The 12708-nt window shown below is 31.3% G+C and overlaps 1 protein-coding gene across 2 annotated transcripts; it reads left to right on the top strand.

The window, feature by feature from the left end:
* The first annotated feature begins 5138 nt into the window (after positions 1-5138).
* Positions 5139-8112, top strand: LOC117909569 (basic proline-rich protein-like). 2 transcript variants are annotated; one of them, XM_034823625.1, is made up of 5 exons: positions 5139-5282; positions 5731-5826; positions 5918-5978; positions 6134-6258; positions 6621-8112. In XM_034823625.1, exons 1-5 carry the CDS (start codon positions 5169-5171, stop codon positions 8028-8030), a joined length of 1806 nt encoding a protein of 601 aa, XP_034679516.1. In that variant the 5' UTR covers positions 5139-5168; the 3' UTR covers positions 8031-8112. The 2 variants fall into 2 exon arrangements, with proteins under 2 accessions (XP_034679516.1, XP_034679517.1); XM_034823626.1 differs by lacking the exon at positions 5731-5826.
* The last annotated feature ends 4596 nt before the right edge of the window (positions 8113-12708 follow it).

The raw sequence follows: 12708 nt of genomic DNA, 5'->3' as shown, positions 1-12708 counted from the left end.
AATAAAGCAGTATACCAAGAAATGCATGCATTCAGTATCAGAAAGATTACGAAGAATGAAAAGAAAAGAAAAATCAAGAAAGAACTGAAGATTCTTCTTATTGGTGTAACCCTTACGATCGCATGGGCCTGAAGAGGTTAAAGTTGGAAATTGCGATACTCCAAGTTGTCTTTAATGGCCATGCATTCAACCGCTACCACCATGAAGTGTTCGTGGGGAGCTTCATCCACCCGTGGCAGTGGTGATTGGTGCAAAGGATGGAAATTCATCTTCTCTCTCTCTCTAACTAGTTATCCTGAGTTTGGCTTCTCTGTACTTGTGAGTCTTCTATTGAAGATTGCAGTGACCAACCAAATATTGCCACGTCCACAATTCTTTTTTTAATCAAAATTGTATATGACAAAATGTACTGTACTTGTGAGTCTTCTATTGAAGATTGTAGTGACGAACCAAATATTGCCACGTCCACAATTCTTTTTTTAATCAAAATTGTATATGACAAAATGTATTAAAGTAAATTAAAAATGTTATAATAAATGGTTCTAATATTTAATTTACTTTATTTCTTTTTTCTATTTTATATAACAGTTTTGATATTGCCGATGAGTGCAAAAATTGATCATCTAAGTTCTAAAATTTCTGTATTTTTTTTAATTAAAATGGTATTTAAGAGTAATTTTGAATTAATCAAATTAGCAAAATATTTTATCATTCTCATCGAGGGGTAGATAAATCATTTGCATCCAAAATAGTTTTAGACTAATATATCAATCGATTAACTTTTAATGTTGAAACACAAATTTTTACATTTTTTAAATGATCCTTACATAAGGTTTATTTTAATATTTAAGTCATTCTCTTCCAAATGAGAATAAGATAAGAGAGTTGTCTTGGCTGAATTTCAAATCTTTTCTACATTAGAAAGTTGTTTTTTTTTTTAGAATCTTATTTTAGTGTAATTTCTAATTAAATAGATTGATTTAATTTTATTTCTCCTTCCTACTTTTTGTTTTTTATTTATTAAGGCAAACCCAAGTGTATTCTTGATTGGATATTAAGAGGAGACTGAGATTGTAATTGGTAGTAATCTCAAGTGTACATGGCATGACAGTGATCATGTAAAGCTAAAGTTCAAAAGGTACTAGACACATGATTCGATAGATGATTGAAGTTCTAGAATTTGGTAAAATATTGTATTTAATATTTGATTCATGAATACCTGCATTTCATATGCATAAAACCGGCTAACCATAAAATGACACAAGAAATGCATCCAAAAATCCAAAATTTTGAATACCAAATAAAGAAACGTTTATGTCATATAATGTATGACATAAGAGTCACATCTAAAAACCCAAAATCTTGTTGTCTCTTTCTCCTTTCTTTTTATTCTTTCATACCGTCCTCCTAAGAGTGTATACCTGCATTTCATAGTTTAATGAGTTTTAGAGTTCTTATTGAAAATAAGAATTAATTGATGTTATAAAAAGTAAACAAATCTAAGTACTAATGTTTTCGTTTTTCTTTTTCTCATTTTGATATAAAAATAGTTCGTAAAGAATAAGTAATGTTATACAATATCAATGGAAAATGCATACAACAACTAAGGGACTCACCATGCATGATCGCGATACATCAACATAATTCATGATTAGTTATAACACAGAAGTAGTAATTCTCCTCTAATTTCTTCAAATTCTACTTGAGAATATGTTTTTCTATCATCAAACTAATATCACAATAATTGGAAGTATGAAACTATGTACAATTCATTAAATGAGTTAAACCTTTAATGCAATAACTATAGAATCAACAATTATTTCTTTAATGAATCTCATAACAAAGTAGTCACATTTAAACTCAAATAAAAACAATTCAAGAAAATAAAAAATAAATCAAAACTACAAAATCAAAATATAAATCTAAAATTTTAGAAAATACTAACCTTCCACTTAAAATCTATACTTTTTAAATTTATTTTTTATAATTCATTATGCTTTTAAAAATCATTTTTAACATTTAATTCTTTTTATATATTTTTTTCTTGGAAGGATTTTCTTAATTTCAATATTTTTTTAATGTTCATTTTGTGAAATAACAATGTCCATTAAATTTCATCTCAATTATATAAAATAAAATTTTAGTAACAAAATATAAAAATGTTTTCAACTACTAATATGATAAAACTTGGGAGTAATTTGTTTTTGGGTTGCAACCAAATCCAAAATAACCACATTCCCATTTTTAATGATACGTGTATACAATAGATCCAAATTATATGGAGTGTATCCACAAAATAGTGGTTGACTAGGATTTGTTAGTTGACTTTCCATTCTTCTTCACCCTCTACTCATTTAGCTCCCAAGTTGCAAGGAAATGGATCCATGTGTACAACGCCTCGCCATGAATAAATCACGTAAATTTTTTTTGTTCTAAATATTAATTTAAATAATTTTTTTAAAAAAAAAAACTTATCATTTTATCTTAATAAGTAACATAAAAATGTGTAAGAATCTGTGTTGAATTGATAGCAACATATTATCCCTATCCATATATATATTAAAAAAAGTTATGCAATATGCAAATGTTTTTAGGTCTAAAAATATCAATTTAAATATTCAAAAAACTGTTTTTATTAATGAATAATTTAACCTATGTGTACACGAAAAACAAAATTAGGGTAAGCTTAGGTTAAATGTCCAACAACCCTTCGAAACCTGAACTTGTGCATTATTATTATTATTATTATTATTATTATTATTTTCTAATTTTATTATATAGAAAAAAAAAATCTATTAAGATGTATGATACAAACCAAAGGAAGATTAATATGAACATAATTTACTATAAGAAAGATGTTATCTCGATATAAATCTTACTAAGGTTTTGAGAATTTGAAATTATCATTCAAAAAATTAATAATATGACTTACTAAGGTTATATTTGAAATTAATACACTCTACTTTGTGTGTGTGTGTTATTTTTTTATTTTTTATTTTTTTTTAAGTATGTAATAGAAGTAGAAGTAGTTTCCATTTGAGAAAAAATTTATAGTTATAAATATCATATCAAAATTTTACATTATGATAACTTTATTTGTATTATGATTATTCTTCTAATTTTGAGAATTTTTGTAGATTTATGTCGAGATAAGTAAATTATGTTTATATTATTAATCTTTATTTAGTTTATATATATATTGAAAATTAATCTCCATGTTTGTGTCATACTTCTTAATAGATTTTTTTTTTCTACATAATGTAATTAGAAAAAAAAATTAAATTAGAGGATGAATTCTACTAATTTTAATAACTAATATATTTTGTCATAAAATTAAATTAAAAATATAAGTGGTGATCCTCCATTAGTATTTTCCCTTATTTTATTAGGAAATGAATTTTGTAGAAGTTAATTTTTTCTTAGTATTTAGAAGTAGAACTAATTTATTTATGGTGAGCCACTGTGCAAATGGATCCATTTCCTCGCAACCTGAGAGCTGAATGAGTTGAGGGTGAAGAAGAATGGAATGTGAACTAACAAAATCGTAGTCAACCGCTATTTTTGTGGATGTACTCCCTATAATTTTTAAATAATATACATGAACTAGATGACTTTTCTATTGTGACGAATCAACCCATAATTTGGGATGTTTGCCAACTTTCCCATTGAGAAAGAGTCTAGTAATATTTTCGACACTTTCCCGTAGGTTGATGTAATATCTTTAATACTTTTCCTGGAGTAGATGCAAAGATATTTATCAATGGTAGCTTTATTAATTTTTGGACTAATGAATTGTTCATTTTTTTTTCCAATTATTATAGTATCTTTGATAATTCAATTTTGAGTTTATGAATAGTTATTTATGCTAAAATAGTAAATGGTGATTTTCCTTTATGATTTTGTGGCATTTAGCTTTTAAAGTCTATTTGACATCGATTAAAAAAAATGAGGCGCTTGGGAAAATTTAGGAAAAATTTATAATTAAAAATTTATGGATAAAAATTGGATTACAATAACTTTATTATTTCTTTTTTTATACATAATTATATTTTTATAGATTCTCACTAAAGAAATGAACTTCATATCAAACAACACTTTGGATTCAATTTATGAATACGTTTAACAATTTTTAAAAATAATTTGGAACTCAAAAATAGATTTAATAACTAAAAAAAACCAATAAATTAGAATTGATATATCATGAGTCATAACTTTAACTTTATTGTTTCTCATATAAATACAATGATATTTTTAAAATTTTATCACTAGACAAGTAGATTATAAATTCTTTAAATTCAAGAATGTAATTTAAATATATTTAAAATTTTCAAGAATGATTTGAAATTAAAAAAAATGACCCAAATAATTATAAATTAAATAAAAACATTTTAGAATATTTTGTTAGTAATTGATTATTAAATGTGTGAAACTTTGGCTTATTTACATCTCAAAAAAGTCTAACTTCATTCATTATTCATTTTAAATAAAATATTATTAATTATTATTATTTATTTTTAACAAAAAAAAAATTAAAGATATGTTAATATTCATATATTTCTAACATATACTAAAATAGTATATTTTTTTATAAAAAAAATATAATTTATGATTTTATTATAATATTATTATTCATATTTTATTAAAAGCTATTTACTTTTTAATTTATTTGTAATTATAAAACTATTTTTATTTTTAATAATATTTGAATTAAATTTAATTAATATTATAATTTACAATGTTTTTATAAAATCAAAATAAAAAAATATTTTAAAAACATTTTTTTCGAACAAATTTTCTATTTTTCATTTTTAAAAAGAACTTGTGAAGTAATTTTATTTTTATAAAACATTAAAAAGATTTTTTTTTCAACTTAAAAACAGTTTTTAAAAAAATGAGAACAAAACACAGTGAAACGACCCAAAGTTTTTCATTTTGTAATTATGGAATAACTAATTTTGATTAAAAAATTATGGAATAACTAATTTTGCTTATGTGGCAGTATTTGGTTGGTCAGTGCAATCTGCCGCAAAATCTCGCCACAGACTCAGGTGAATTTCCCGCCGACATGGCTGTTTATATATTGATTCTCCAAAACCAACTAATAATTAACCAGTTAGAGAGAGAACTCTAAGTTTTCTCGAGAACCAAACACCAAGATTACCGAGAAGATGGACTTGCACCGATCAACACTGCTGCAGACAGATCAAGCTGTCGACAAGCATTTCAACCGGGAGAATTGCAAGTTCCATGCTGATGATCTTCACGTCCATGGAATCATAAAGGTTACGCCAATAAGAAGAACAATCTTCACTTTTCTGTTATTTCTTTCCTTCTTTATTAATCTTTTTAATTCTGAGTGCATGCATTTCTTGGTTTCTTGGTATACTGCTTTATTCATCCGTCCCTCAAATTGCGAGAAAATCAGTCCATTCGTACGGTGTCTTGCCATGAATAACTATGACAGCTTCACGTGGATGGTTGACACTCCACCCAGTATGTTGCAAGGCTAGAGGGTCTTGTTTGGTTGGGGAGAAAGTGTAGGGAAATGGAAGGAACCAAAATCTTTTAACACTGCATGGTCTCAAATTTTGGGTTTCTTCAAGAATAAGAGAACTTGTCTGGTTCTGTTTTTCGTTTGTTTTCTCTGGAACAAAATAGGGGAGGATAAAAATTGCTGTTCTCAGTAACATCCTTGTTTGATTTTTGATGTTCTTTCACTTCTTTGTACAGAGAAAGCTGGACGATATCGTGAATAAAAATCTCAAACCTTTCGCTATCTGCTGTCTGAAAAATATTGCGTCAAGGATGAGGAACACCACCTCCTTGGTGAGATTAATTCTACAAATTCTGTCAAGTTACTCCGAAATTAAACAAATCATTTTTCACAAACTTCTTGTTGTGATCTGATTGAGAGCAGATGGAACCCAAAGTCGGAACTTGCATAAGACAGAAATGGCCAGTTCAAGATAATTTAAGCGGTAATTAGTCTCTTTATTCATCTATGGCTTTTCTTCTGACTCTTTCCCCCCCGTTTTCTATGAACTTGCAGAGAAAATGAAGGGGAAAAAAAAGAGTGGGGTTTTATTTAGATTTTAAGTTTTGAGATTTTGACCAATGAAGAGTTTGATTACAGTGGCAGATATGAAGTTAATTATGTTCAAGCCAGCACTACTTCTTGGTGCCCAAACCAATATTTCACAGCTGCTGCAACTTCCTCAATTCATTGGAGGAATTTCTCCTCCTGGATCTTTTTACCGGGTAATCAATAAAGAAATAACCTTTCTTTGTTGAAAAATGAAGGAAATTAACATGGATATATTTAAAAATTGTTTTTATTTTCAGCAATAAGATGAATCACTATGCTAAACAACTTGCAAATCATCAATGTATATATCCTTTCATTCATTATCAGTTTCTTTTCTTTTCTTTTTGTTCTTTTTTTTTTCAATTTCAAAGAAAAAAAAAATCTGGTAACAGAAATGTTTTCTATTGGTTTCGTTTCCAGACACTGAAGCTAAGAAAGTAGTTGTGTCAAATACCTCCCTTGAATTCTGCTTTCTGGGTTGCAAACCAAGAAAATATACTCTTCTGCTTTGTTTTATTTTCTTTTCTTTTCTCAGCAACCAAATGGACATCAATGCCTGATGAGCTCCGATGCACCAAGGCCAGGCGCATCACCTGGTAGTCCTGGTCGCACGCCGCCAACTAGTCCTCCTGGCAGCGCACCATCACCTGGTCATCCTGGAAGCGCACCACCACCAACTGATCCTCCTGGCAGCTGCGCAGCACCACCTAGTTCCCTTGGAAGCGCACCACCACTCGGTAGTCCTGATGCGCCACCACCAAGTGGTCCTCCTGGCAGTGAGCCATCACCAAGTCCTCCTGGAAGTGCACCACCAACTGATCCTCCTGGCAGCGCAGTACCACCACCTGGCAGTACCGGTGCGCCACCACCAACCGGTCCTCCTGACAGTGAGCCATCACCAAGTCCTCCTCGAAGTGCACCACCAACTGATCCTCCTGGCAGCGCAGCACCACCACCTGGCAGTCCCGGTGCGCCACCACCAACCGGTCCTCCTGGCAGTGAACCACCACCTAGTTCCCCTGGCAGCGCACCACCACCTGGTCTTCCTCCTAGCCCACCTCGTACTCCTGGTGCACCATCATCTGGCCCTCTGCCTAGATCACCTCCTCGTCGTAGTGCAGCAACACCTGCTAGTTTACTACTTAGACCACATGGTCGTCCACTTCGTTTTCCACTTAGACGAGGTCGTCCTGGTCCCTCACCACTTGGTCTTCCGCCTAGACAATCCGATACTCCTGACGCACCACCACCATGTTCTCCACCAAAATCAACTGCACCAAACAGGGGGGAAGCATCAAGCTCAGGGACAAAGGGAGGGAGAACCAGTGAATCAGAAAATAGAAAAAATCCCACTCAAAGGAATTGGGAGCTTAAGCCGTATCCTGCGGGTGCTTTGTCAGCGCCGCCGACAACTTCAGTTATTCATCCTCGTCGTCCGCCTACATCTCCACCTTATCGTATTACTGGTACGTCTAAACCTGTACCTACACCATACACTGGTATAAAGCCAGCACCATATCATCCACCAAATTATCCACCAAAACCAACTGCACCTGTACCTACACCATACACTGGTAGGGGAAAGCCACCACCATATTATCCACCCAAATCAACTACACCAAACAGGAGGGAAGAATCAAGCTTAAGGACATGGAGAGAGTGTCCAGGAGCATCAGGCTCAAGGACAAAGGGAGGGAGTCAAGAACCACCAAACTCAGGGACAAAGGAAGGGAGGCAAGAAGCAGCAGGCTCAGGGACAAAGGGAGGGAGTCAAGAACCATCAAGCTCAGTCACACAGAACTCATCAAGCGCGGGAGGTATAACCAATGAACTAGAAAATAGGCAAAATCCCACTCAAAGGAATTGGGAGCTCAGGCCTTATCCTGCGAGTGCTTTGCCGGCGGATCCCCCCAAAAAAAACAAGTGCAATTGCTGCACGCAATAGACTGCTTGCTACTCACCAAAATCAACTGAAAACCACTTAAGCTCATAATGACTTCTTAGTTCATTTCATTTTTTTGTTTCTCTGTCCTACTTTCTTCCCAGTTTTCTATGCACCCAAACAAATAAGTGGCCTAATGTTCATATTTTAGATTCAAAATACTATGGAAATTTTGTCACCTAAGGAAAGTAATTTTCAACACATATAGCACATTCTAGTCCCGGTTGATTTTGAAACCTAGATGCTGCCTCAATGAAGTTATAAAAAAAAATTTCAACTTTGATTAGATACTAAAATAAATAGAGTAAGAATCTATTAGTATAGAAAGGATTTGTAAGATATCTGATCTAGGAAAATATATATATTATACTGTGTCATCCAGAAAATCGAGTGATTCCTTCTTTCTTCTAACTTTGAAAGGATCGATAGATACTATTGAGGAGCAGTTGTGCTGAATCAATCAATCAAGTTCGTTTTTCAAAAACATCATAAAAAAAAAATAAATAAATGGAGTTTTTTTAAACATCGTAAAAGGAGATCCGTTTTGTCTGGCATTTATCTGAATAAAATCTTATGATTATTATGAACTCAACGGGACCTTCCCTCTCGAATCAGACAAACTTGGCCAAAGAGGGGGTGGATCAACTGGTAGCAAGAGAAGGGATCACTTGTTCTTTGAACCGTTCTTTCAAAAAATGAATCTAGCCATCTGATTGATGAGTCATAAGACAATTCACGGTTCAGGTGCTTATTAAGAATAGGAATAATCCAATTGTGTTCATGGATTTACCTAGACACCAACCAGGACACTGGTTGTCAACATTTATGCAATATTTGGTCCCACTATACAATATACTCTTTCAATTGATAAACCTACAAAAAATTGGTCAAATCTGGGGTCAGACAGAAACAAGTTACAGGTACAAAAATTTTCATGAATAGCATTCCGGCTCTTTTTAAGTTGTTATTCCCACGAGGTAATTAAAAAAGAATTCAGAAATTGTCATAAGCCAAAGAAAAACATGACTGTATATTTCCAGAGCACCTCATTTGGAGAAACTCACAAGTACTGCAAAGCAAAGGGGAAAAAGTTTTATCACACCACCCGGCCAGTGCTGTCTTCAGTCACTAAGATTCCATCAGCAAGTACCACTAAGATTCCAGAAATTCACAGCATCTTGAAAATGTCGAATATTTCATGTCATTCAACTGTTGAGTCTCTCAAAGAAATAAATGTAAATATCCCATATCCTTGGGGGCTTAATAGAAGACCCAACCTTGTCAAGGAAATCCGAATAGATAGAAGCTACATGCAGCTGCATTATCATGTAGTGGTAATCATCAAAAGAATGTAAATGTATAAAACAAAACAATAACAGAAGGGTATATAAGAAACTAACTTCCTCCATCAGGCAATCCAGCATCGGCAGTAGGAGTACTACTTGTTGTAGCATCCATATCTGATGAACTAGCAGCAGCGGGATTGCTAAATATCCAATCAGTTGCTTTCTCAATATCGCCACCCTGCCAATCCCAAGAAGTAAGATTCATGACCATATCTGTATATGTTTTGCACTGTCTAGGCCTTTGCCTAGTTTGTACTTTGGGCTCAAGTCCATGGACCTGTCTCTCAAGTAGGGATAGCAACGGGCAGGTTCAAGACGGGTTGCCCCCATCCCAACCCCACCCCATTTATTCAAAACAAATCTCATCCCCGTCCCATTTAAAAAATTAAACGGGGCGGGGCCCCCTCGCCCCGCCCCGCCCCGTTAAACTTTTTTTTAATTTAATTTTTTTTAAAAAAATTACTTTTAAAATTTTTAATTACATTAAAATAAATATATTTTATAAATAATTAAATTATTATATTTTTATGACTTATTTTATTAAAAATATTTTATTATTTTTCTATATATTAAAAATAGTAAAATAAAAATTAAATTAAATTAATTTTAAAATTTAAATTAAATTAATTTTATATATAATCGGGGTAGGGCCCGCCTCGGGTTTTTAAAAAAATTTCTAAACCCGTCCCAAACCCGTTTATTAAAATTGAACCCCTTCCCATTAGGGGAAGGTACCCGAAACCCCCCCGCCCCCATTGCCCTCCCTACTCCCAAGCTCAGTAAAGGGAAGGAAATATCTCCAAATTTATTATTTATTTATCTCAATGCAAAACCATTTGACAGTAATTTTTAAAAGTGTTCCTAATCTTTAAAAAAACTTAAAAGTGTTTTTAAAATAAAAAAATAGCTATTTGATAATATTTTGAAAGAGATGTTTCTTTAAAAAAACTCATATATTCCTAAAATATCATTTCCCGTTATTCTCCATTTTTCTTTCACTTTCCACTTTCTTCTCACTCTTCTCTTCATCTTTCACTTCCCTTTCATAAAAAAATTTATTTTAGTTTTTTTTAACAATATATATATATATATTAATAAAAAATTTTGGTTTATTATAATATTACTACTATCTATATATAAAAAAAAAAAATTATGTTGAATGCTGACTTTTTTTTTTTTTTTGCATCTAAATATCATTTTAAATACTTAAAAAGAAACTAATTATTTTTATTAGTGAATAATAAGAAGGTTTGTATAAGAAACTATAACATCGAAATGTTTTAATGACAATGTTCTTACTAAAGTGTTTTTGAGAGAATCAAATAGTTTTTTATAAAGCATTATAACTAGTTTTTCAACTTTTTAAAAACATTTTTAAAATTTTATCAAATGTGAAATTTTCACAAAAAATATTGAAACATCCTATCTTGAGGTATGGGCTAAATACAAAGTAGCAAATAGTTATCTACATATAAAATAGGAAAAAGAACCATATTAATAGTTCATTTGGTACTAATATTAAAAAATATTTTAAATATTTTTAACACTTAATGATAAAAATTTTTAACTGTTAAAAATATTAGAAAAGTATCATAAAAATCACTATGAAACGGACTTGCTTTAAAGTATTAGAAATACTATAAATGCTTTCAAAAATCACTGTCAAACACACTAAAATTAAGTATAACACCACTTATAGCATTTTATAACATTTTTAATTTACATTTTTGATAACATGTTATGTTATTAACATTAATGAAACTAAACCACTAAATCACTTCACACATGAGAAACCACTAAACCAATTGATAAATTACTTATAGCATTTTATAACATTTTTAATTTACATTTTTTATAACATGTTATGTTATTAACATTAATGAAACTAAACCACTAAATCACTTCACACATGAGAAACCCACTAAACCAATTGATAAATTACTCAATCACCTTTTACTTCATATGAATGTAATTTCTTTTTTTCCCCTAAGAAGCATATTATATATTTTTAACACACTTTGTCATGTAAAATTTTGATTTAAAAAATTTGTGCACGTGGCAATATATGTTGGTCACTTCAATCTTCGACAAAAGACTCACGACAGAGAAGCCAAACTCAGGGTCTGAATTTCCTGCCCACTATACCCATATATATATAACCGCCAAACCCCCAACAACCATATTATAACTAGTTAGAGAGAGAGAGAGATGGTGTTGTAATCACTAATCAAAAGTGATTTTGTACTGTAATTTTTCTCGAGAACCAAACACACCAAGTTCACCAAGAAGACGGATTTCCATCCTGTGCACCCATCACCACTGCCACGGGAAGAGCAAGATGAAGATCTCCATGAACACTTCGACGTGGTAGCAAATGAATGCATGGCCAATGAAAACCAGTTGGAGTTTCGCAATTTCCGACTTCAACCTCTTCCCGTCCATGCAATCGTAAAGCGTATGCCAATAAGAAGAACAATTTCAATTCCTTGTTTTTTCTTTTCTTTTTTTCATAATCTTTCTTACGCTAAATGCACGCATTTCTTAGATTCTTGGTATGAATTACAATGATAGCTTCATGTTAATGCTTAAACCCGGCTGGTCATTATGTTTGTTTGGTGAAGAAATGTAGGAAAGGGAAGGAACCAAAATCTTTGAATACTGTATGGTCTCAATTTTGGGGTTCTTCAAGAATAAGATAATTTTTTTAATGACAATTTCTATACCCAGTAACATTCTTATTTGTTTTTTGATGTTCGTTCATGTCTTTGTACAGAGAAAGGTTGAAGATGTGGAAGAAAATCTCAAACCTCTTTCTATTGCTGTCTGAGAATTGCTTCAAGGATGAGGAACGGCACCTTCTTGGTTCATATATAGATTTTTGGTAGGAGTAACTCTACAGATTCTGAGAAGTCAATCGGAAATCAAACATATCATTTTTCACATACTTAATCGTGTTGTGGTCTGATCGAGCAGATGATAATTATTATTTATTTTAATTATCATAATTAATTGTCTACCATAATGATCACAATTAAATTTTCTAGAGATAAATCTTATTTATTATGATCATTATCATAATTAATCAATCATGACAATTATAATATTTATTTGATTTTTTATTAGATTACCTTATATGACATGTTAAAAGATTATTAGCCAATTATTATGCGGCAATTAATGAGTCAACATAAAATTTGTCCCTCTACAAATCCCTTCAAAAATTTGAAAGATTTGAAATAATAAATTTTATTTGGCTAGAATTTTAAGCCAAGGAACAAGTTTTCCAAACTTTTATTTTTTTTTCACTATTTTTATTTTTCTTATTTTGAATTTTG

Source organism: Vitis riparia, chromosome 19, assembly GCF_004353265.1.
Source record: "Vitis riparia cultivar Riparia Gloire de Montpellier isolate 1030 chromosome 19, EGFV_Vit.rip_1.0, whole genome shotgun sequence".
Classification (NCBI taxonomy): domain Eukaryota; kingdom Viridiplantae; phylum Streptophyta; class Magnoliopsida; order Vitales; family Vitaceae; genus Vitis; species Vitis riparia.
This window is presented reverse-complemented; position numbering and strand designations above follow the sequence as displayed.